At 32.2% G+C, this 23,459-nt stretch overlaps 2 protein-coding genes across 3 annotated transcripts in view; one reads left to right on the top strand and one right to left on the bottom strand.

Annotated features, from left to right (window-relative positions):
* LOC120351375 (meiosis-specific nuclear structural protein 1-like) overlaps window positions 1-778 on the top strand; it is a 58,372-nt gene extending 57,594 nt beyond the window's left edge. For both annotated transcript variants that reach the window (XM_039428381.1, XM_039428382.1), the window contains exon 10: window positions 405-778. In XM_039428381.1, coding sequence (XP_039284315.1) covers window positions 405-489 — 85 coding nt within the window. In that variant the 3' untranslated portion in view covers window positions 490-778. The remainder of the gene's footprint in view (window positions 1-404) is intronic.
* Window positions 779-21,719: 20,941 nt separating this feature from the next.
* The window catches only part of LOC111048923 (serine palmitoyltransferase 2), a 62,502-nt gene continuing 60,762 nt past the window's right edge, over window positions 21,720-23,459 (bottom strand). The window contains exon 11 of the mRNA XM_039428390.1: window positions 21,720-23,452. Within this exon, the coding sequence (XP_039284324.1) occupies window positions 23,345-23,452 (108 nt within the window). The 3' untranslated portion in view covers window positions 21,720-23,344. The remainder of the gene's footprint in view (window positions 23,453-23,459) is intronic.

Below are 23,459 nucleotides of genomic sequence, written 5' to 3' on the forward strand. Positions count from 1 at the left end.
GCTGCAAAGCAAGCAGAAGTACATTATTCATCAATATTTATAATTCAAACGTTATATTCTATTATTTTTATATAAAAACTGCTTAATTTCCCTAGTGCCTATTCTCTTTCGAAACTTTTGCATTTATAATTATTTTGTAAGGTTGAGAAATTTCCATTACAAACTACAATATTAATAATTATATAGCTTTGCACAGCTTTGATATTATATTGATAACTTCAAATCCTCCTCATTTCAATTATTTACATCTAGAATCTTTATTTTTTAATACTATATTTATTTTGTTAAGCCTATTAGTTGATCTAGAGTTTGTTATCGAAATAATTTTTCATTAGCGAGCCTAAAGAGTAAATATTAAGTCCTAAAAATGTTTAAATTTTACTTACGACATCCATGTACAATAGGGGTACAGTGAACAGCTGTACCAGGCCTCCTGGGCTTCTAGGGACGACTTTGAAAGTTCCATCAAGGAACATGTGGTTCGCCTAACCCAGGTGGACAATCGCATCAACCAGTCTCCTGCTGGCAAACCAGATTGTTCCGCCTCCCACTTCTGCCACAAAGAAGTCACTCTGTCCATCTCTCGTTCGACGAAGGTTGGCAAAGCGATCTTCCTGAAGAGACGCCCGCATCTCTTCGATGGATTTTGGCGTTTTGGGCTGAATCGCCCTCCTAGATCTGGCCATAGTTCGCAGAACCGTAGATCTTGATAGTCGTACAGCTGCATCTCTATGTCTGGGAAAGTAATTAAAGAAAAAATACTTTACTTAATACTCACGTGTGATTAATTAATTAATAATCTATTAATTTAGTGATGCGTTAATTTGTGTACTGTAAATTACTTCAACAACCATACATCACAAACGGTGAGGCAAGCCGAATTTCATACCTCACAAAAAGGTAACGTTTTAGATTTATTCGAACAAATTCGGGAAGCACAAATCATTCTCCTGCCGTCCTGCAGTCAACATGGAAAAGACATAGCAAACACTTATACTTTAAAAAAGTATTTGTTTTCAATATTAACCTGATTGCTTCATCGGCGAAAATGGTGGGGATGGAAACATCTCTTCCACGGTAGACATGAATTTGTTTTTTTGCCCGCCTGCCGGGCGGATCTGGTCGGCAGTTGTGTTGCGGCTCGGTATGATTGGCGACCTGGCAGCGACCCGCATCCACCCAAAATGCACGGCACTGCCCATTATTGCATCCTAAGTACCTGCAAATTATCACAGCATAAAACAAATCACATTTCTCTTTCCTCTCTTGTCAAATTCAACTTCTTGTTGAAGTACTTTAAACTAGTGAGCACCTCCGGCTGGAGAACTCGCTCACCAACGGCTGATAAGTCCGAAACTTATTCATATGGATTATGAATAGTTTTTGGCCAAGCATGTTGTTCCTTCCCAATCATATTTAGCCTATATGATATATGTGATTGTATCCACAAATAAATGAATAAATTTATGGCCTAAAGTATTTTTCTAATAGAATTTGTTAAAATTGATATATTGTTTTGGAGGTTTGCAACTGATGACTATAGCACTATAACAACCGATGACATATTGTAACACGTTTTGCGTTGATTCAAAATTAATTCCACTCTTCAATAAAACAGGTATTGTAAGTGTCTATTATAAACCTAAGAGCAACACAAAATATTATCTGAATAGTATGCAGAAGTAGAAAAATATTTGGTACGCTGTTTCAAAATTGCTTCCATGCAATAATAAAATCAGTTTGCCTGATAGGCCTACCATAATAAAGGCGTAACTTACCAGCCCTAGTTCCTGGTATAGGTATTTCTTCAAACGTTATGTTTGTCACTCATGTTTATGTTTAACAGTAGTTTGCTACACAGTGATATATGTTTATTAAGTATACCTAACTTACATCAAACTGCAAACTTTATAGTGGACTTTTCTACATGCTACACATATCTTCTAATAAGATGTCTTCTTGCTCCCTTTAATTACACAATGTTGACATTTCAAATACAGTTGATAGTTTAAATTCATAGCCATATTCTTTTATAGGAAGAGCCAATAATCAGAGTGTAGGCTAATCCTTTTTGGCCCTTAACTGAAAAATTACCCAAAAAACCCTACTACATATTCATCAACGCGCAGTTAAAAAAGGAATATATTCTCGCCAAGTAGCGTTCAGCCGTAATTGTAGTCACAGACAGAAAGGCGTAAGAAAATCAGTCAAATCATAGACCTAACGTTCAGCCTATAATAAATAAGTCAGAATGTGATACTAGCGGGTAACCCGTGCTCCACAAGGGTCCATTTCAAAACTTGACAAACTGAAAACTTGACGTAATGAAATCTTGAGTAGTTGAAAATAGACCTATAACCATCCTCGGTTAATTAAAAATCTTTATGCAAGATTTCAAGTTAATCAGTCCAGTTTTTGAGACTTGATGTTGCGTCAAACATGATTTTCCCGTACGTGTACGTGTATAAGCTAGTTCTTTCCTTTATTATAGTATAGATTAACAAATATATTAACATTTTTGTAAGTATAACTCAGGCTTTCATAATTCTTTTCTAGTTTATAATGAAAATAAATCGCAAGATAATGGCCTATGGAAATTGCTCCACCAAGATACCCACAAGTTCAATAAGGTTAGAATTTCACGTGTACAATTTTTATAAAATTTTAGTACAAAATAAACATTAAAACTAATAAATTTTGAATTTAGAAGGCTTAAACGGAGCTTGACAAACTTATGCACATCATGTGTATGATAAGTTATGTCGTCAATCTAATATAATCTTCAAGGACGGAAAATTAAACATTTTGTTAATAACTTTGGTGTAAACGCAGCTTAATATTGAATTTGTTGCAGAAGTATTTGATAAATAATACCTTCTGTGATATGAATTGTAACATCTGCGTAAAGAAATGCCATTATGAACAGGTAGCAAATTAGCAAAAAATGTGAAGTCAAAGTCATTACTTGTCAAATGAACTTACTGAGAATCATACATAGGCAACATGTGATACTAAAGAGATAAAAATAAATATGTTGATAGAACTTGTAAAATTTGTGCTAATTGCTGATAAGCTAGAAGATCCATCATGTACATAAATGCGCCCAACGTGTCAAGTCTAAAACATTGGTTTTTTGAAATTTTTTAATTGTATTTATTTGTCCTTAAATTGAAAATTAAAAAAAACCTTACATATCCATCGACGAGTAGTTAAAAAAGGATATTCCTGCCAAATCTCATACGATTATATCAAAGCGTTTGGCCGTAATCGTGTCACACAGACAGACAGAAAGACAGGAGAAAGTAAATCAGAGTCGAATAAAAATCTCACTCAGATCGGTCAATAAGAAACTGCTGTTCCGGTGTTCCGGTTGAATAATATTATTTAAAACTAATTCAGCCCATACAATAAATAAAATTAAAAAACAATTTACGATAGGATAGATGCAACTTAAAACTGTTTTAAGGTCATAGCTCACACAAGTATTTTTAAGGTAATCAGCTCACAAGTCACGAGTAGTAAAAAATATAATAAGATGTTAACTAACTAAATAATCGAGAAAATAATTATGAGCTGATTGTAGCCAAGCTCTAATTCAAACCCTAACTTAAGGTACGGCCAGATCAGCATTTCTTTAATGCTCGGACGAGACGAGCATGAATGCAAGAAAAATGAAGAGCATGTATATGTATAGGTAAACCGTCTAGGGAAACCATCCGTGTCGCGTACCGTACCCCAATAACAGGGTCGCCCCGAGGTTAATAGGCGCCCATTTTGAAATGCCTAATACACAATTATTATTATTCTCATAAATATTATATATAACTTATTACCTTATTTTTTGTGTGACGAAAAATAGCGTTCGCACCAGGGGCAAAAATGTGTTTGCAGCTCTTAATCTTTTCTAGTCCGAGGCCTACGGCCTAGGACTTGAAAACAATTTTCGGTCCTAGGAGCGAAATATACTATTTCATTCACTAACTTTAATTATTTTTATTGAAATCCATACTTTAAATTTGAAGACAGTGGATTTTTCAAATAACATAGAATGAGAATTCATTAATTTCTAAATTATACGAATGAGAATATAAATTGTGGAAGTTTTATTCTTGTGACAAATTTATAGGACCGACGGCTTATAGAGAATAATAGATTATTTATAATTATATTGAGAACTTACCTTACTGGAATAAAACTAATATGAAATTAAAATGTATATATACAACACTTATAATAAATATGATGAATTAATAAAACTAAACTAATTATCAATAATAAAAGCTAAACTACTGAACAACGAAGCAAACAACTATGATGAAACAAGGAAGTCTATGATGATGGAACTTTACTTTTGCAAAAAGCAAAAAATTACAGAGTGACAACTTACTGCAAACATATTGCATTGGTGGTAAAGGTAAATTTTTCCCCTTTTTTCCCCATCGCTAAAGTATTTAGCGATACAAGGCACACACACACACACACACACACACACACACACACACACACACACACACACACACACACACACACACACACACACACACACACACACACACACACACACACACACACAGGAGGATACTAGAGTATAGAGTTCACTACTGTGAACGAACACCATTTTGAAGCTTATCAGCTGACTTAGATTGCTTTTATACATCACTGTGAACCAGTGAACTCTATACTAGAGTATAGAGTTCACTGCTGTGAACGAACACCATTTTGAAGCTTATCAGCTGACTTAGATTGCTTTTATACATTTTTGCTTTAGACCAGTTTGAATGTCACCAAATCTTATTCCATAAGGATTACACATGTAAACTTTGAAGGTCCGTAGGAAAGGGTCCTGAAGTAGGATCATAAATTTGATGGGCCATAAACCTGCTCCTAAACATAACAAACACAACTGAAAAATCATCAAATTCGGTGCACATATAAAAAAGTTTTTGAATGTAAACATTTGAGTCTCGTTTTTTTATTTATATCCTATACGGTACTATTAAACGAGCAATTTATGTTTATATGTTTATATATCTGTATGTGACCGGATCTCGAAAACGGCTCTTACGATTCTCACGAAATTTGGAACAAAGTAGGTTTATGATATGAAAATTCGATTGCACTAGGTCTCAACCCTGGGATAACTCGCTGAAGAACATTAAAAAGGATAAATACGTCCTTGGAAAAACAGCTGGAAATTTTGTCGTCTGTCGATACCATAATGGAATGGAGTGAATGAGTGCATGTGTGGGATCATTCAGCTGATCTCACGAGAAGAAAAATTCAGCAAGAAATACTTTTTTCCTACAGTTACCTTGAAAAGTGGCCATTCCTGCACTGATTACAGAACGCAAAGAATCACTTTTCCGCTCTAGTGCGGGAAAATTTTTTTCTGCACTCCAGATTTGCAACATGGCAACGCAAAATAGTTAGTAGGTTATATGGAGCACCAGTGCAGCAAAATCAAAATGAAGTTGTAACAGTGACTGTTATTATAATAATAACGATGGACAAGGACATGGACACCGAGGACAGCCACCACATCAGTGACAGACCCCCCCCCCTTCATTCAAACACTACGGTACTACATTATTCTATTTGACAATAAATTAAGGTTTTTATTAATAACAGCATCACACACAAACATTTGATGCATTTCAGGCAATTTTACCCATAATTACCCACTTTTCATATTCAATGGTAACTGTAGGAAAAATTTAATGTGAAATACGTGCGCAAAGTTCCTCTGCTGCACTCAACAAACCATTCCTTTCTTTCGGTGCAGCAAACTGTCACTTTGCGCACTAGTTGCACAAATAACTATTTTCGTTTATTTCTCTTTTTTTAGAAAACATGTTTATTTCAGAAAGTCCAAAATAGTAACTATATGCTGTTAGTGTAGAATAGTACATAGTATTTCAACAAATATTTTAGCAAACATAGTACATCATTCTAAGTCGAATTCATAGTATATCTATTTTTAATTATGTGTTTGTTTTTTGAACAGTGAATAAATTGTTATTTTAATGAGTGATAGTAGCTTATTAACCTAGATTTTGATTTGGATTGTAGTATAAATTTGAAAAGGGACAGTTTTGGGCATAAGCCTGTTGTGCCTCCTCATATAACTGTAAAAATAATTATTGTACGTCTGAGAAAATGAATAAATAAATATAAAATATAAATTCCATCTTTCGTTACAAATTGTCTATGCTTTTACACTCCATAGCAAAGCTCGGTCCCCCGATATTAAATACTATCAGGTAACCCGTGCTTCGCAAGGGTCTATTTTAAAACTTGACGTAATGAAATCTAGAAGAATTGAAAATAGACCTATAAGAATCCTCGGTTGATTAAGAATTTATATGCAACATTTCAAGTAAATCAGTCCAGTAGTTCAGACGTGATGATGCGTCAAACATAATTTTTCATACTTTACACATGTATACGTGCATAATCCAGTTCTTTCCTTTATCATAGTATAGGAGAGGATAGATGGATGGATGATTATTGTTATTTTACTAAAATATAGAATAAGTTGAATAGTTTCCCTTTCAGAGGGAGTTTTGTCAACCCACAAAACTAATTTTTCATTTGAAGATATATTATAACAAAAAGGTGCATAGGACTTTATTTTTTTTGTTCAGCTTGCCAAAAAAACCCTCATTCCAATATTAAAATTTTCCACTGACTGTACAGTGAGTCAGTCATTCTATCAGGGCTCGAATAAATTCGAAATTTTAATTAAATAAAAATGGAAGGGAATAATTTCTTTATGTGAATATCAACACCTTTATTCAAAGACATATTAATGTCCGATAGTCCAGGCGTTGGCTTACATTGAACATACATGAGAGAGGCAGAGAATTTGACTTCGGATTATTGTTAGGGGTTCTTTAGTGTATATGAAACTCGATGTCGTCACGTCCCAGGGTGGTCGACAGCTTGTTGGTGGAGGGGGGTAAGTTGTAAAAAACGCGCGCTTATAAAATCGCCTGTCCTGCAGTTACTATTCATAGTACAGCTTTTAATTCTTTTTCAATATTATGCACACATCACTGGCTTTCAATGTGGTCCTCTACATTTTTGCGATAAACCGCATAGTTTTTCCGTAAAAAAATAAAATATCTCGAAAATGTATTTTTTATTATGGACTTTTTTTTTATTTCTCGAATATTGAAGTCATTAGCCGACTTAGAGGAAAAGGCTCACAATAAACGCTGTAGGCCGTTTCTTCCTGAATCCAATGATATATATAGTTTGGGGGTTACGATCATAGATGCGGCGGTGGGAGGGGGATAAGTAGCACTGTTACGCTGCGGCGCGGTCCTCCCCCATGATTACTGCGCGTAATGGCCTGTCTATCGCATCGCTCCTACTAGTCTATGCATTCAAATTATGTATTTCAGGAACGCTATCTTATGTATTTTCGGTCGCTGAACACGATTTTTCAACTCTCAAGTCTCAATAATTGATAATTCTCATCATAATATACAAATTATGGTCAAAATTACAAACTTCATCTCATTATCATTATTTATTATTACATTGTAATGATAAATCATCTTGTTAGGTATCCTATATGTGTTTCTCAGTCGATAAAAAACTGATATTTCATTAAGGGAGAATAATTATTCGATTTAGTTCAATGATCACTTTGGAATTGCGAAAGTCAAGTAATGGAGTAAGTTAAACAAATAATATAGGCTACCCCATATAGAGCACCGTGTAACAGGAGTAAAATATTTTCTTAATATAAATTTACAGTTGAAGCACAAATAATGCCAATTACTCCCATGTGATATGACTAAATATTTTATTACAAAGGAAATACAACTCTAAAGCTGCGTTTACACCAAAGTTATTAACGAGATTTTAATATAACTTAATCTTTATAGATTCTATTAGATTGAACATAACTTATCATACACATGATGGACATATGTGTTTGCCAAGTTCCGTTCAATCTAATAGAATCTATAAAGATTAAGTTATTAACATTTTGTTAATAACTTTGGTGTAACGCAGCTTTATCAACTGATTTCTGTAACTTATATCTACGAATAGATACTTTTCATCTGGCTGAGTTTGACTGATTGTCTTGGGGTGGTACTTGAATGAAAGTGGAATGGGAGATATCTTTGTTGAATTTGAAATATTTGGAGAGAATACTGTTGGAAATCTATTGAGGGGAGATCAGTATAATTAAGGTGTGAGAGCAAGCAGTCAATTCAATAAAACAACTACAAGGACTCATGAACGGTTCAAATATGAGAGATTGTCAAAGTATATTTGAAAGAAATCAGGAGCTATTTGTGGAGTTTTTTTTAGAATCACAATGCAAAATCAATGACTACTTGAAATTTATGACTGATTATTGTAACATAGTTTAAATATTATCTTAAATTGTATTCATGCTCATAAGGAAGGACTCTGGTATTGCACATGTTATAGAGTCTGTTTTATATCTAGAAAATATAAGAAAAATACCCATAGAAGTAGAAAATAATTTCCAATAAGGAAACATTAATTCTATACAGTCAATACATTGACTCTCTGTCAAATGAAACCTTGAAAATTTAATAAATGTGACAACCGATCATGCTTTGGAGCAAACCCTCATTCGATCATACAGAACTGGATAATTGGAATAGCTAGTTCTTCAAAGGCTTTCCTAAAATTTCCTAAAAAGGCTGCTACTATATAAATAAATCTTCCATCAAAGATATTCTGTTCAAGTATGTTGACATCATTATGGATATCACTGGAGATTGTGAAGAAAGTCATCGAATGAAGTAAAACAAGAATAATGAGAGATGAGAATGATTTCCAGAAGCATAACCTTCTCAAGAGAACATAACATTTTTCTTCAAGACTCTGATGGACAACAGAATCTGCATAATGTTATCAATGGTCTGGAAGCAAATGAAGAAGTGTGTGATTCTCTTTTGAACTTATAGAAAGAAATAGTTATTCGGTCTCCAACGATTTTTATCTGAACATAGTTGTGGCAAATTGTAAAAGTGTATTCTCACCTATAAAAAGAAACAGAGTTCTTTCATTCTCCACGATGCAATCAAACAAAAATCCTAGTCTTAGTTGATTCTAGAACAAAAAGATCTGATCTCTGTATTTTTACCAGGTGGCTGTTTAAAGATAATTCAGCATTGACGTTTTAGTGCAGCATGCATTTCTACAATAACCGCAATCTCTGTCAACATCTGATGGATATTTGAAAAAAAAACTCTTAATCTCACTTGGCCCATGAAATTGTAAGTGAAACTAGTTGTGGATTTGACTAAATCCCTAAATATCTTTGACATATTCGCATAATGATGACATGGCTCTCCTGAATTCAACTCCTACTTCACTTTTCAAAACTTCAATACGCTGCAAGATTATGGAAACTTTGTGATGAGAAGAGTTATGAAAATTCTCAATAAAGATGGAGTGATACAGGTGGACATAGCTTTTCATGTCTATGGTCTAAAATCAAACAAAAGTAGTGAACATATTAGAAGCAGCAGAGTAAAAGATTCACTCCAATAATATGCTCTCCAAACCATCGAGACTTGATTTCTAAATCTGTGGCAGAGATTTATTAATGTGACATGCAAGAATCTATAAAGGAATAATCCATACGTTAGCTACGTGCAGGAATACATACATTCATTCATTCATTTGTGGATAAAATTACAAATCATATAAATATGTTTGGGAAAGAATAACAGGCATGGCAAACTATTCGAATCCCAAATTTTGATACTGAATAACTTGTTACCATTTCCAAACAGTCTGAACGGGAATACCATAATGGACGAATCAATCAAAAGTTAGTGAAATATCATGATAATAATACTGTTAGGAATAATATGAATGAATATTTAAATTTTCATTTCATTTTGATTTGACACATATCTATTATTATATTGGATATAATTTCTCAAAAGTTCACGACTAACTGAAGATTCACGAAAGATTAACATTTTCATACTAAACATTTTCATTATGATAATGAATGAATGATGAATTCCATTTCCACCATGAAGAACTAAGAAATTCCACAAATATTTCTTGGAAATCAACTGACCACTATATCAAGTAAGCGTGGCCAGTGTGCAATTAATAATATAATTTAGCCTGCAGCGCAGCGCATCACAATAAATTAATTTGAGATAAAAACAATAGAACACAAACACATATAAATATTATCATTATTCTATCCTAATATATTTCTTAAAACCCAAGTTTTGTTTATTTCAAACAGTCATTTCTTAGTTTCCTTGCAGAATGAGATGAAGTTTGTAATTTTGACCATAATTAGTATATTATGATGAGAATTATCAATTATTGAGACTTGAGAAATCGTGTTCAGCCACCGAAAATACATAAGATAGCGTTCCTGAAATACATAATTTGAATGCGTAGACTAGTAGGAGCGATGCGATAGACAGGCCATTACGCGCAGTAATCATGGGGGAGGACCGCGCCGCAGCGTAACAGTGCTACTTACCCCCCTCCCACCGCCGCATCTATGATCGTAACCCCCAAACTATATATATCATTGGATTCAGGAAGAAACGGCCTACAACGTTTATTGGGAGCCTTTTCCTCTAAGTCGGCTAATGACTTCAATATTCGAGAAATAAAAAAAGTCCATAATAAAAAATACATTTTCGAGATATTTTATTTTTTTACGGAAAAACTATGCGGTTTATCGCAAAAATGTAGAGAACCACATTGAATGCCAGTTATGTGTGCATAATATTGAGAAAAAAGTTGAAAGCTGTACTATGAATAGTAACTGCAGGACAGGCGATTTTATAAGCGCACGTTTTTTACAACTTACCCCCCTCCACCCCAAGCTGTCGACCACCCTGGGACGTGACATCGAGTTTCATATACACTAAAGAACCCCTAACAATAATCCGAAGTCAAATTCTCTGCCTCTCTCATGTATGCTCAATGTAAGCCAGCGCCTGGACTACAAGATTGATGAAACTGTAGACATTAATTTAGCCTATTTAGCACTTTGTGCCAGTTGTACGTACGTCTGTTAAATATGGACATCAACGCCGATTAACAAATCAGCGTTAGTTTTACGAAAGATTGGTTTGTTTTCCGGTTAACTAACCAAGATTTTAACGGTTTCACAATCCGGCAACACTAATTTAAACGACACAAATGGCACAAAATAATTAAGGTTATTTTTTTTTTTTTTTTTTTAGATTATGTCCTAAAGACTCCAGTCATGGAGTATAAGACAAGTCATGTTATTACATAATAATTCTAACACTAAGTAGTTCAACCTAGTTTAGGTTTGAAAGGAATTCTTGTACACTATAAAAAGCTTTATCAACTAAATATTTTTTCATTTGTTTTTTGAAAATCTTCAAATCATCATTACTTTTCAAGATTTGAGGTAGCTTGTTATAAAATTTCCTACCAATATAATCTGGGTTTTGTTCAAATAACCTACTATTGTGACCCATTATATGATAATCTGCTCTGTTTCGCGTATTATACTCATGAACATCTGAATTCTGGATCACACCACTCGTTTTCACATGCATTACAACTTCATATACATACAAAGATGGCACAGTTAATAGACCAAGCTTTTTAAATAAAGGCCTACAAGAGTCTAACCTATTCACTTTCTCTATACATCTGAGTGCCTTCTTTTGAATCTTAAACACTCTGTCCATATTTTGTTGAGATGAATTACCCCATACTAAAATACCATACCTAATATGAGATAGTATAAGTCCATGGTAAGCAGTTAACAGTAGTTTTTTATCATTCAGCCTAGCAAGCTGCCGCAGGACAAATACCCCAGATGATATCTTATTACATATCCTCTCAATGTAAGGATGCCATGTTAATTTCCTGTCCAATAAAATTCCCAAGAATGCTACTTTCTCTTCTTGGTCTAATTCATTTTCCTCTACAAACACATTTATTTCTCTATCCTCTACTGAATTATATTTACTTTTGAATTGTAGGAATTGACATTTCTTACTATTTATTGTTAATTGCCTTTGCTTCAAGAATTGGAAAATTGACTGTACTCCAGTAAAAGCATTTATTTCTAGACTATCTAATAAATAATTGTTAAAGATAAGCGATGTGTCATCAGCAAACAACAGAGCTCTGTGATCTTTTAACTCTTTTGGTAATTGGTTCACATACAACAGAAACAGTAAGGGACCCAGAATTGAGCCTTGAGGTACTCCAGCCTGGACCTCCAGTTTTTGAGATTTAATTTTTACTATTTCATTCCCATCCACCTTGGTAAGCTCAACACACTGGTTTCTACCTATGAGATATGATTCAAACCATTTTAGTTCTATACCATTCACACCTACAGTTTTTAGTATTTCCAATAATATTCTATGGTTCACACAATCAAAAGCTTTGGATAAATCAAGAAATATTGCGGCTGCCTTCTCACCTGAATCTATTATATCTATTAGTCTTTCAACAAGGGATACTATTGCAGTCTTAGTAGATTTCCCTTTCTGGAACCCATGCTGTTCATCACATATGAAATTAATTTCTTCCAGGTGCATCAATAACCTATTTAAAACTACTCTTTCAAAAATTTTACTTATTACATTTAGAATACTAATGGGTCTATAATTTTCAACTCTTTCAGAATCACCGCTCTTGAAAATTGGCAAAATTTGTCCTTGTTTCAGATCATCAGGGAAAATACCCTGCTCTAGTAAAGTATTAAGGAGATGCAATAAAGGGTCCAGTAATTCATTTTCACATTCTTTTAAAATTTTGCTTGAGACCCCATCCAATCCTACTGTTTTTTTATTATTCAAATTTTTTATTATTCTTGACAACTCATCTCTTGATAATGGATGAAATTTAAATACCTTTTCAATTGGCTCAGCATTTAATGTAGTTGTATTATAAGTATTAGTGTTCAGTGACTTTTGGAGATTATATGCAACCTGTTGATAATATTTATTGAAAAAGTTACAAATGTCTATACTATCATCCATATAATTTCCATGTTCATCGATTATCATAGGGACATTAGTAACTGTATCCTTTTGAGCTGCTCTCCTATTTCTATTAATTACCTCCCAAACAGCAGAGTTAAAATTGGTACTAGTTGTTAATATTTCAGCTGTTTTCTTACACTTAGCTTTCCTCACTTCTTTTGCATAGTTTTTCTTTAGACATTTGTATTTGACCTCACTCGGAACATACCTCACTAATTTAAATTCCTCATAAGCTTCCCTAACAATATTTCTTTGAGTAAGGATATCTTCAGTTATCAATTCATCTACTTTGTTTAATTTACTTTTTACTTTGACTTTTTTTATCGGACAGCATACACTAATGTGAAATCTTAGAGTATCAATGAATTGCTTATATTTGTAATTTAGGTTACAACTGTTATAAACACTACTCCAATTTTCTTGAAGCAGTTCCTGCTTCAAACAATTTATATTTTTAAATTTCTGTTACTTGAGGAAGATGATTCAAGTTAGGTTCATTTATATTATTTGAGCCACCCAGTACAATTAGATAGTCATTTTCATCAAAGTCTTTAGTTTGTTCCCTAGCTGACTCTACAACTGCATTAATTGATGCACTTGGCTTGAAAAAACATTGGACATCAAATTTATTTTTTAATCTCTTATCAAGGAGATCACTGCAATCACGTCCATGACTGGACGTCAGTAGCAGAACTCTCCCTTTCCTATCTTTATTTCCCTCAGCTATATTTTTGGTTGCTGTCTTCAAAACCTCACTGTACGTTTTATTTCGACCATTTTCAGAGCATTTCCCCATCATTTAGGTTAGATTCTATTTTTTTGCATTTGGACGGAGGTTCTATCATACATTTAGTATTATCAAATTTAGATTTTAGTTTCTTTATTTCCTCCGACATTAGACTACATTGATTTTTTAGATTTAGTATTTCTTTTTTATGGTCTTCATCTTGTAATTTTATAATCAGTTCCAAAGATTTAATTTCTTCTACCATCCCTAACCTTTCTTCCTCAGACGTTTTTAGAGTTACTTCTAATTGTTTTTTTAAATTAGTGTGGCTACTTTGTAGTTGAGCAACTTTTTCGGCTAAAGTAGTTTGAAGAACTGGGGTTTTTGGTTTTGGTGTTTTTGAATTTTGGTTTTGGGAACGCGTAAGTACTCCCGCTATGTTTACATTTCTATTATTAACCTTCGGTGTTCTACTTGAGCTCATCTTCCTATCTAAGAAATTATATTACTTGCAATGATAATAATTGATTTATAAATGATAGGATTTTAATTTGGTTATAATTTTAGTCAAGTAAACTATCTATGCTTATTTTTAAATCTCGAAAACCTAACCTCAAACTAACCTCTAAACGGTGTTTGGCTTATTAAAATAGAATTAAGAATTAAAATCTAAAACAAAATGATAAAACGTGATCAAGAAACAATTAATAATGAAATAAACACAAAATGTGTACTTATCCGTGACTATTTATAACACAAAATCTTCCAAAACCCAGGAGCGAAATTATGTAGTACTTTCATTCACAACCTCTCAAGGTCATCTCAATTGTTATGAAATCTCTTATGTTATTGAAGCAGTGAATTTGAAACTAAAAAATCTGGTGTGGTACACTCACACAACTTTCCTTGCTCATTGAACTATAAGCCTCATTATCAAACGAGAATAATTTAGGGGAATAACATAATGACGATTGATGGCAACATATTTGCAACTACGATCAGACTACTGTATATGTGTATATACAATTGTTTTCAGAGTACTTTTTCCTTTATGTAAATTGTGAAATTCGATGATTTTTTTTTTTAAATTCGTCAAAACAGCTGTTCTACAGATGAAATATCTTGACTATGACTGTGTTCTTTTTATAAACTGCTCTACCTACCCACGGTATATGGTAGAAGAAAAAGTAAAAACCGTGTACCAACCTACCTTATGCACGAGAAGGAGGTTACAAAGTCAAGGATTGGGTGGACCCCTCATTAGTACCCCAGGAAAAAGATTCATGTCAGTTGATAGAGCTAATAAATACAGGGTATGGATTTCAAAAAATTCGTTAGAGACGTCTTTGATAAAATCGTGAAAAAAAGGTTTTTTTAGTAACTCATTTTTCTCAAGAATATTACGGAGCTCCTGCAATTTTCACATAAATAAGACTCATGTCAGTTGATAGGGCTTATAAATAGCTATCCATGGTATAAATTTGAAGAAAATCGTTGGAGCCGTTTTCGAGAAAACCGTGAAAAACATGGCTTTTTAGTCATTATCCGCCATTTTTCTCAAGAATATTACGGAGCTCCTGAAATTTTCCCAGGAATGAGACTCATGTCAGTTGATAGGGCTTATAAATAGCTAACCATGGTATGAATTTGAAGAAAATCGTTGGAGCCGTTTTCAAGAAAAACGTGAAAAACATGGCTTTTTAGTCATTATCCGCCATTTTTCTCAAGAATATTACGGAGCTCCTGAAATTTTCCCTGAAATGAGACTTATGCCAGTTGATAGGGCTTATAAATAGCTATCCATGGTATAAATTTGAAGAAAATCGTTAGAGCCATTTTCGAGAAAAACGTGAAAAACATGGTTTTTTAGTAATCATCCGCCATTTTGAATTGAATTTTATTGAATTTCTTATTGTCGGGTCCTCAGGGTATAAGGACCTTAAGTTTAAAATTTCAAGTCAATCGGTTAATTAGGAATTGAGTTATCGTGTTCACAGACATACACACACACACATACACACACACACACAAACAGAGACCAATACCCAAAAATCATGTTTTTGGACTCAGGGGACCTTGAAACGTATAGAAAACTTGAAATTGGGGTACCTTAATTTTTTTTGGAAAGCAATACTTTCCTTACCTATGGTAGTAGGGCAAGGAAAGTAAAAAAATATTAACAAACTTGATCATGGTCCAATATTATTAGATAAAGAAAAAATGAGTTTGATTTCAATTCTAATAAGAGAGAATATTTACATAATAGAAAACTGATAATGATAAGTATGTTTTAAGCTAAAAATGAGGTTATGTTATTGAAGCGGTGAATTTGACCATTCAATACAGAGGCATGCACCATAAAAATGCTCTGTCTGTCGCCAGTGTCAAGTGCTATGCTGCTAACAGACGACAACAGATCGACAACTAACCTCAAAAATCAGAATCTAATTTTGAATGCTAATATCAGCTAAAAATACACTTCTCTATTTCATTAATTAATGAAATTCATTCATATATTTAGCCCATACTTTGAATTTTTTTACTAAAAACTAATTGGAAGACAGCTATCAGTAGGTACCTAACCGACGATAGTTAATTTAATTCTCCGTGAATGGCCTGTTAAAAATCGTTTACGTCGATTAGTTTAAAACCACCGTTATTTTTAGATTTTCACCTTTGTGCAACCTAATTTTCTTTGTTTCAACTAATCGCGGTTAAAATTAACGGCTTTTGGGCAACTAGAACTTAAGCTGTGTTTTCGTAACGGGCAGAAGCAGAATCGATTGCAGCGCACCCATGCGGGCAGAAACAGTAACATTCAAAGAACTAGTTCTTTGACATGAATTTTGCTTTATGTGTTATGGGTAATGAACTTTTTGGGTTGTCCAAAAGGTAATTCTGAAATGATTATTGGAGATTTAATTCAATAAAGTGAATTAATTGCTTTTTAAAACTCAGATAACTTTTCCACAATTATTAGTTACTTCAATAATTATGCAAAATTCTATGCTTTATAGGCATGTCAATCTAAGAGTTAACTTTTCATTTCCTATGCTTGAAATTTGTAAGGGTAAATTATTTGAAGTAACTGATTGTATTTCATTATTAATAAGATATTATTTTATTAACTAGAAGCATTCCATTATTAATAAGATATTATTATAATTATTTTATTAACTAGAATCAATTGCCTTCAGAGTCAATGCATGTTCTTTGAATCACATCGTTTAAAGGTAGGCCTACCTACTATGAGTACCGTATTCAACTTCAAAGGCCTATTGAAGCTCTATCGAAAAAAAATCAATATTAAATAATAAATAAGTGCTTTAATTTTGGCATTTTTGGAATCTATGGGATATATTACACCAAGGGATATCAATATTGTAAACGTTTTTTGATGTGGCTTGGAACATCATATTTTCAACTTTTGCTTAAGTTATTTTTCATATTCAAAGAATTATTACCCCTTCAATGCAGTAAATAAGTACTATTACTTAATTCTTAATACAATACATAATAATTGTGATACCCTATATCCAATTCAAGTCTATTATTTAACTACGTGTTACCTATAGCATTTGCCAGTCAGCAATGTTAAATAATTTTATTAGTTCCAAAAAAGCAGAAGACATACAGAACCAATAAAGTTGTTAATAAGAGTTCGATGCTTTTGGGTTAAATATAGATTTAAAAATCCCTCAAGTATAAACAATTAAAACATATTTTATTAATTTCATGTCACTTGCTGTTTTCTTCAAAACTACCTGAATTGAAGCAGTTAGCAGGAGCGATCAGAAAAAGAAGATATTATTATGAATAACATGAAATAAACACATCAAGAAGTACTGAAAAAATGAATATATTTCTTAGATTAGTCCATCTCTTTCTTCTGTAGGCTACTACATCATACATGAATCATATCCATGGAATATTATCCATAGTTGATTTTCTTTGAATCCTCTACTTCTGGCTGGTACATCACTAGGCCTGAAATCAAAAAGTTATAGATAATTTATTATTCATTATAAAAAAAAACTTTGCAAAGTGAATTCTGAAATTGATTGTAATCTGTATAAGTTTTTAATTATATTTCTTGGGAAGGAACCCTCCAATAATGACAAAGTAGTATTATATGAGAAATTCCAATAAACCAACATTCAGTTGAATTATTATTAGCATCAATCTGTTAGTTGTGTAATTCTGAATGATTGAATAAATAAATCTCCATGCAGGAATTGGGATTAATCAGTGTGCCCCTAGATCAAAAGAACTTGTTGGTGAACAATATATTTGATACCATGAACAATTATTTATTTATTTCTGTGGTCAGTAGGCCTACTTCTCGACCGTTCGGTTTACTTAAGTCTTCCAAAATGTACTGCATAAAGTAATTTTTAGTTCTACATTTAGAGAAACAAGTTTAATGAAACAAATGGAAATAATCAATAAATTAATTGCTTAATCTGAAATGATGATTATCTACAACATTATAAGTAGAACTAAGTGATTTGAAAATGAATACCAAACTGCAAATACATAAATCTCTCTCAGAACAATGTGGGTATTTCATCCATGAATTTAATCATAAATTTTAAAAGGTGGAATGACTGTCATTAAAAGCTATTATTCAGTGTTTTCTACCAGCACTTGCTGGGTGAATTTTTGAAGTCATCTATTCATAGTTCTAATGTATGGTCATTATAAAGTCATCATCCACTCAAGATCAAGATGGACAGTTGAGAAGAGTGTTTTAAAAACAATTTTAACATCAAATTATTGATGTAATGTTATCACATTATTAGATAATGTTACATAAATTATTTCTTTATGGAAGGAATCCCAAATATTATGAATAACTCTATTCCCTGAATGATAAGTGAATACATTGTTTTTTAAGCACTCTTCTCAACTGTCCATCTTGATCTCATGTGGTTTCAGGTAGTTTCGAAATATTAAGATTTCCTGTAAGCTATTAATGATTTCAAAATTCAGCCAGTTTTTCTATTATTTTAGTCACGTACCATAGTTAAATCTTACTATTTGAATATCTACCATCAAATCGATAATAAAACATTGAAGTGGATAAACCTTTTTAAAAAATGGGAAACTGTATAAAATGACATCGCTTATATAAAGTTTAAAAAATGAGTGGAATTTTATCTTACCTAACTAACTTATTCTAAGAATAGGTTCCAAAGAATTGTTCCATCCTGGTCAACAAAAAAGAATTATATGCATTTCCTTTGAGCACATTCTCTTCAATATTTTGTTTGTAAATGGTACCTGAAAAAAGAAACATAATCTTTCAGCATATTCATTTTGGAGATAATGTGAAGTTAATCATCAATGATAAGACATAGTTTGGACTTTGAATAAATTAGAAGTAAACTGGGCCTCAATAAACTATTTACATTCATAGCACATAACAGAAAACACTTTAAAGTTTTATAATATAAATTAAAACAGGTGACACACGACATAGATAGATTAAAAACACTGAAAAACTTACATTACACTCTCTGCTCGGTTGAGAAAGGGGACACAGTTCCTTAAAAATTTCCGATTATAATGTAAGTTTTTCAGTGTTTTTAATCTATCTATGTTGTGTGTCTCCTGTTTTAATTTATACTATTCACATTGATATACCTGGCATCACGCAATATATCGATCAATAGAGCATGAATAAGTTTTTCAAATACATTAATATTGTAGTTTAAATGAGTTTGGTAGCAATGGTCAACCAGAAAAATAGTACCTATTTTATATTTTTCCAATGGCAGTCTTTCAATATTCAATTACACTGACTCTGATCAAGTTATAACAATCTATTTAATATTGTTTCCAAGTGATTTTGAATTATAAATTAAGAGAAGATTAATTCATAGATAGGTACCAAAGACAAAGTAAATGTTCTAATAGTCAGGTTAGTTTTGTTATTATTTTGATAAACTATGGGTTTACAATATTTTGAGGTGCAACAAGGATAATGGAAGTTTAGGACTTAGAATGTAATGAAATACTTCTAAGTCAATTATGATATTATTTTTAATAAATCTGTTTGTGAAAACTACATTATAAAAAATGTATTTTGTGATTAGGCCAACTTACTGAAAGTGTAAAAGATTGTTAGCATGAAATGCTAAATGTTATCTTGGTTGAATAATGTTTTGAATCTGATTATTTAATGTTAATCTAATCAATCAATCTTGAATGAGTTTAAATCTAATCAGTTGATTAGATTTCTCTCTTTCTTGTGATAATTCTCTACCATACACAAACTAGCTAGTCTAGGATTTACATTATTATTAAATACTACAAATTAAACATTAAAAAAAAATAAATAAACTTTTGTTAACTTCTAACCTCTTGAAAAATGAAAAAGATAGCAATTTAGGCCTAGAGACTAGGTTATTAAAGGCCTACTACAGTGGGCTACCTGAATAAAAATTGTAAACATGCTAGTAGGCTACTCATAAAATTTATATCAAATAATTGTGTACGGTAAATCTAGCCTACTTTATTATGAGAAATTTAAGTGTACTTACTTGAATGCTCTATTACATCAGCAATTTCTAACCATATTCTATTTTTCAAATAGGTAATTCGTTGTGCAGGTCTGGAAAGTACAAAACTTTGAACTTCGAAAATTTCACGCCTTTCTGTTGTAAATCCATTTTCAATTTCTCTTGTAAAAATTATAAGAATAAAGAAACCAATAGAAATATTTTATACCTCAATTTTCCACTGCAAATTAATTTCACAGTATAATAGTAGCAATCCGAAATCTGACAACCAATATCAAAACAAACCATCCAACAATTAAAGATTGAGGTTAAAAAGAACATGGCGTCTGATCCACAGAAAGATAATTCTGCCGGTGTCACGTGATCAGAGCAGAAAAGTGATTCGAAGCTGTCTGTTCTCGTCGACAGAATCCCGAAATTAGTTCTTTTTCGACAAAACGGTTCACGAGCAGTGATCGGTCGAAGCAAAATAGCATTGTGTTGATAGGCCTTATAAAGAACGGCAAGATGAACGACAGTTCGTCTCTGATTTGAACAGTTCTTTTTTTCTGCTCAACTTTCTGCCGATGGGTGAATACTCCCATAAGAACCAATGTTAATTTAAAGTGAATTCTGTCGTCTGCCCGTTACGAAAACACACCTTTAACCGGAAAACTTAATCAGTATTAAAAACTAACCTATCTTTGTGGAACAGAAATGGATCCGTAAAACTAACGCTGATTTGTTAATTGGCGTTAATGTCCATATTTAACAGACCTAAATGCAACTAGCCATATGTTTTTTCTAAACAGATGTTTTTGATATAATTTCTTTGATGCAGCTGTTTCACATTCACCATATTATTATACAGAGTTTGTGAAAATCAAAATATCTATAAATTATCAAAACAATACTATTATTAAATTTATAATAAAAATATTATCATTATTATTAAAAATATTTATAAATTATCAAAAAAAATATTATTGAAGTTAAGTGGTATCAGGTAGAAAGCAATAATAGAACAGCTGATGTTCCTTTTTTAATTTGGATCATATGATTTGGTTATTTTTTAAGAAATCGTATGTAGCCTACCTACCATTAATGAAATTGGAACATTAAAATTCTGAAAAATCTAGAAGGAAAATTGAAATTTGGGCTTTGAGGTGCACGAGATTGGTATTTTTAGAATCTATGTGCAAAATTTGGAGATCTAAATCATTCCCGTTTTTCCGGTATGCAATCCACAAGTTGACATGATGCATACAAACGAACACATTAACAAACGAACAAACCAGCACACGAACAAACACAACCCTACTCTCTTATTATATAGATAATCGAATTTTCATATCATAAACCTACTTTTGTTCAAATTTTGTGTTCCAAAAACAACTTGACAGTTGCAACAATTTTTTTACCTTTAACCAATTTTTATTTGCAAACATCAATGGTATCAATGAAGCAAATGAATGGCAGTGATGAATAAAACTTTTTTATTTAGCATGAACGTCTCATTTTTTAAATAAAAGAAAAACATTTTATAAGAAATCGCACTTGTAGCAGAATTCCTGCTTAGTTCCAAATGAGTTTGTCGAATATTATGATTTGGAATCAAAATATTATGGAACTCAATTATTGCCAAATTGAATTTATAACTTCAATTGAACATCGCTAGGAATTAGAATTCACTTAGAAATGATTTTTATCCACTGTTTTTAGAAGAATGTCAATAATAATAATCCGATATAGGGCAATACAGTAGATGCTCACAGTGAAGTGTTTCATGGATTTGCTTTTTGAACTGAACACCACTAAATTTTAAATGTTTATAAAACATTACACAAAACATTCTAAAATCAATGAACAAAATAAATTTGTCTACTTGGATACTGGATTTGTTTCATACATGTATAAAATACTAAAAATACATTATTGTAAAACAAGCAAAACACAGATTGCTTTAATAGGAAGAGAACCTGAACATTGTAATCTAGAACTACATAATTATTGTGATAGAAGCCTACTAATATTAATAAACGTTTGTGATCCAAACAGTAAATTGTTTATATATCAAAATTGAAAATTGTTACGTGATAATTTATTTGGTAAGTTGTAGAGTTTATTAGTCTATTGGAATAGCTCATAGTTTTTAAATGAAAACTATTTCTAAACATGATTTTTTTCAAGTTATACGGTTATAAACAATTGAAAAAGTATCGGTGTTTTTCAATCTGAAGCTGAACACCAGTGAATCTCATCAATGAGACTTGAACGCTTTAATGTTATTTTATTCCAAGCAAACGATTCACTATCTATAATAAATAAACCGAATAAATATAATGGTTTTATCATCCTATCTATTCCAGTATAAAGTTTCAGTAAAAACAGTCTATATCTTCCATTTCAAAATACAAATACTATATACACCGATTCATACACTTTCTGCACTGTATCAATCAACTAAACGCATACCAATAAGAACACTTGTCAGAATTTTGAAGACAATAATTTATGGATGTTATCACTTGCTAGGCTTTAAGCAGTACTCGATTATATTGTCTCTCTACATCTATGGTTGAACTAACACATTACAAATTCATACACGTTAAACAACAAACTGAAAATACCTTTCACATGTCTTTGGTGGGGATAAAGGCGGGATAAGGCTTTTTGTTCTGTCACCACATAAATACTAAATATAACTACCTATCAGTTTATTATAATAAGAATAATGTACTTGTAAAAATATCTGTTTATATAATTATGTGCATTATTACAGGTTACCGTTTCCGAATACCACAAATGTAAACCTACTTAGAAATCGTAACACAAACGTTCAAATGAATATCGACCCGTCATAGCCAGTAGACTAGCACTAGGTAGTGCACAGCGAGGTGGCATTCCATTCGAACATGGGTGTTACAACTTTTATAAATTGATTTTGGTGTTATGTCTTACATTTTTCAACTGGAAAAGTTTCTCAAATAAGTGGTGATACAACATAACAAAAAAGATGAAGAACACTATAAGCAGCACATAGCCAGGAAATGACACAGCCTTATTGATTAGTGGAATATGAATTATGTAGGCCTATGTCACTGCATCTCGACGCCAGATCCATAGACGACCGGCGTTCGCGACCGACGCCGTTGCGAGTACCTTAATCCCAGCTCATCCGCCATTTCTTCTATAATGTTCAAAGCCTGAAAA

Source organism: Nilaparvata lugens, chromosome 5 (assembly GCF_014356525.2).
Source record: "Nilaparvata lugens isolate BPH chromosome 5, ASM1435652v1, whole genome shotgun sequence".
Taxonomy (NCBI): Eukaryota; Metazoa; Arthropoda; class Insecta; order Hemiptera; family Delphacidae; genus Nilaparvata; species Nilaparvata lugens.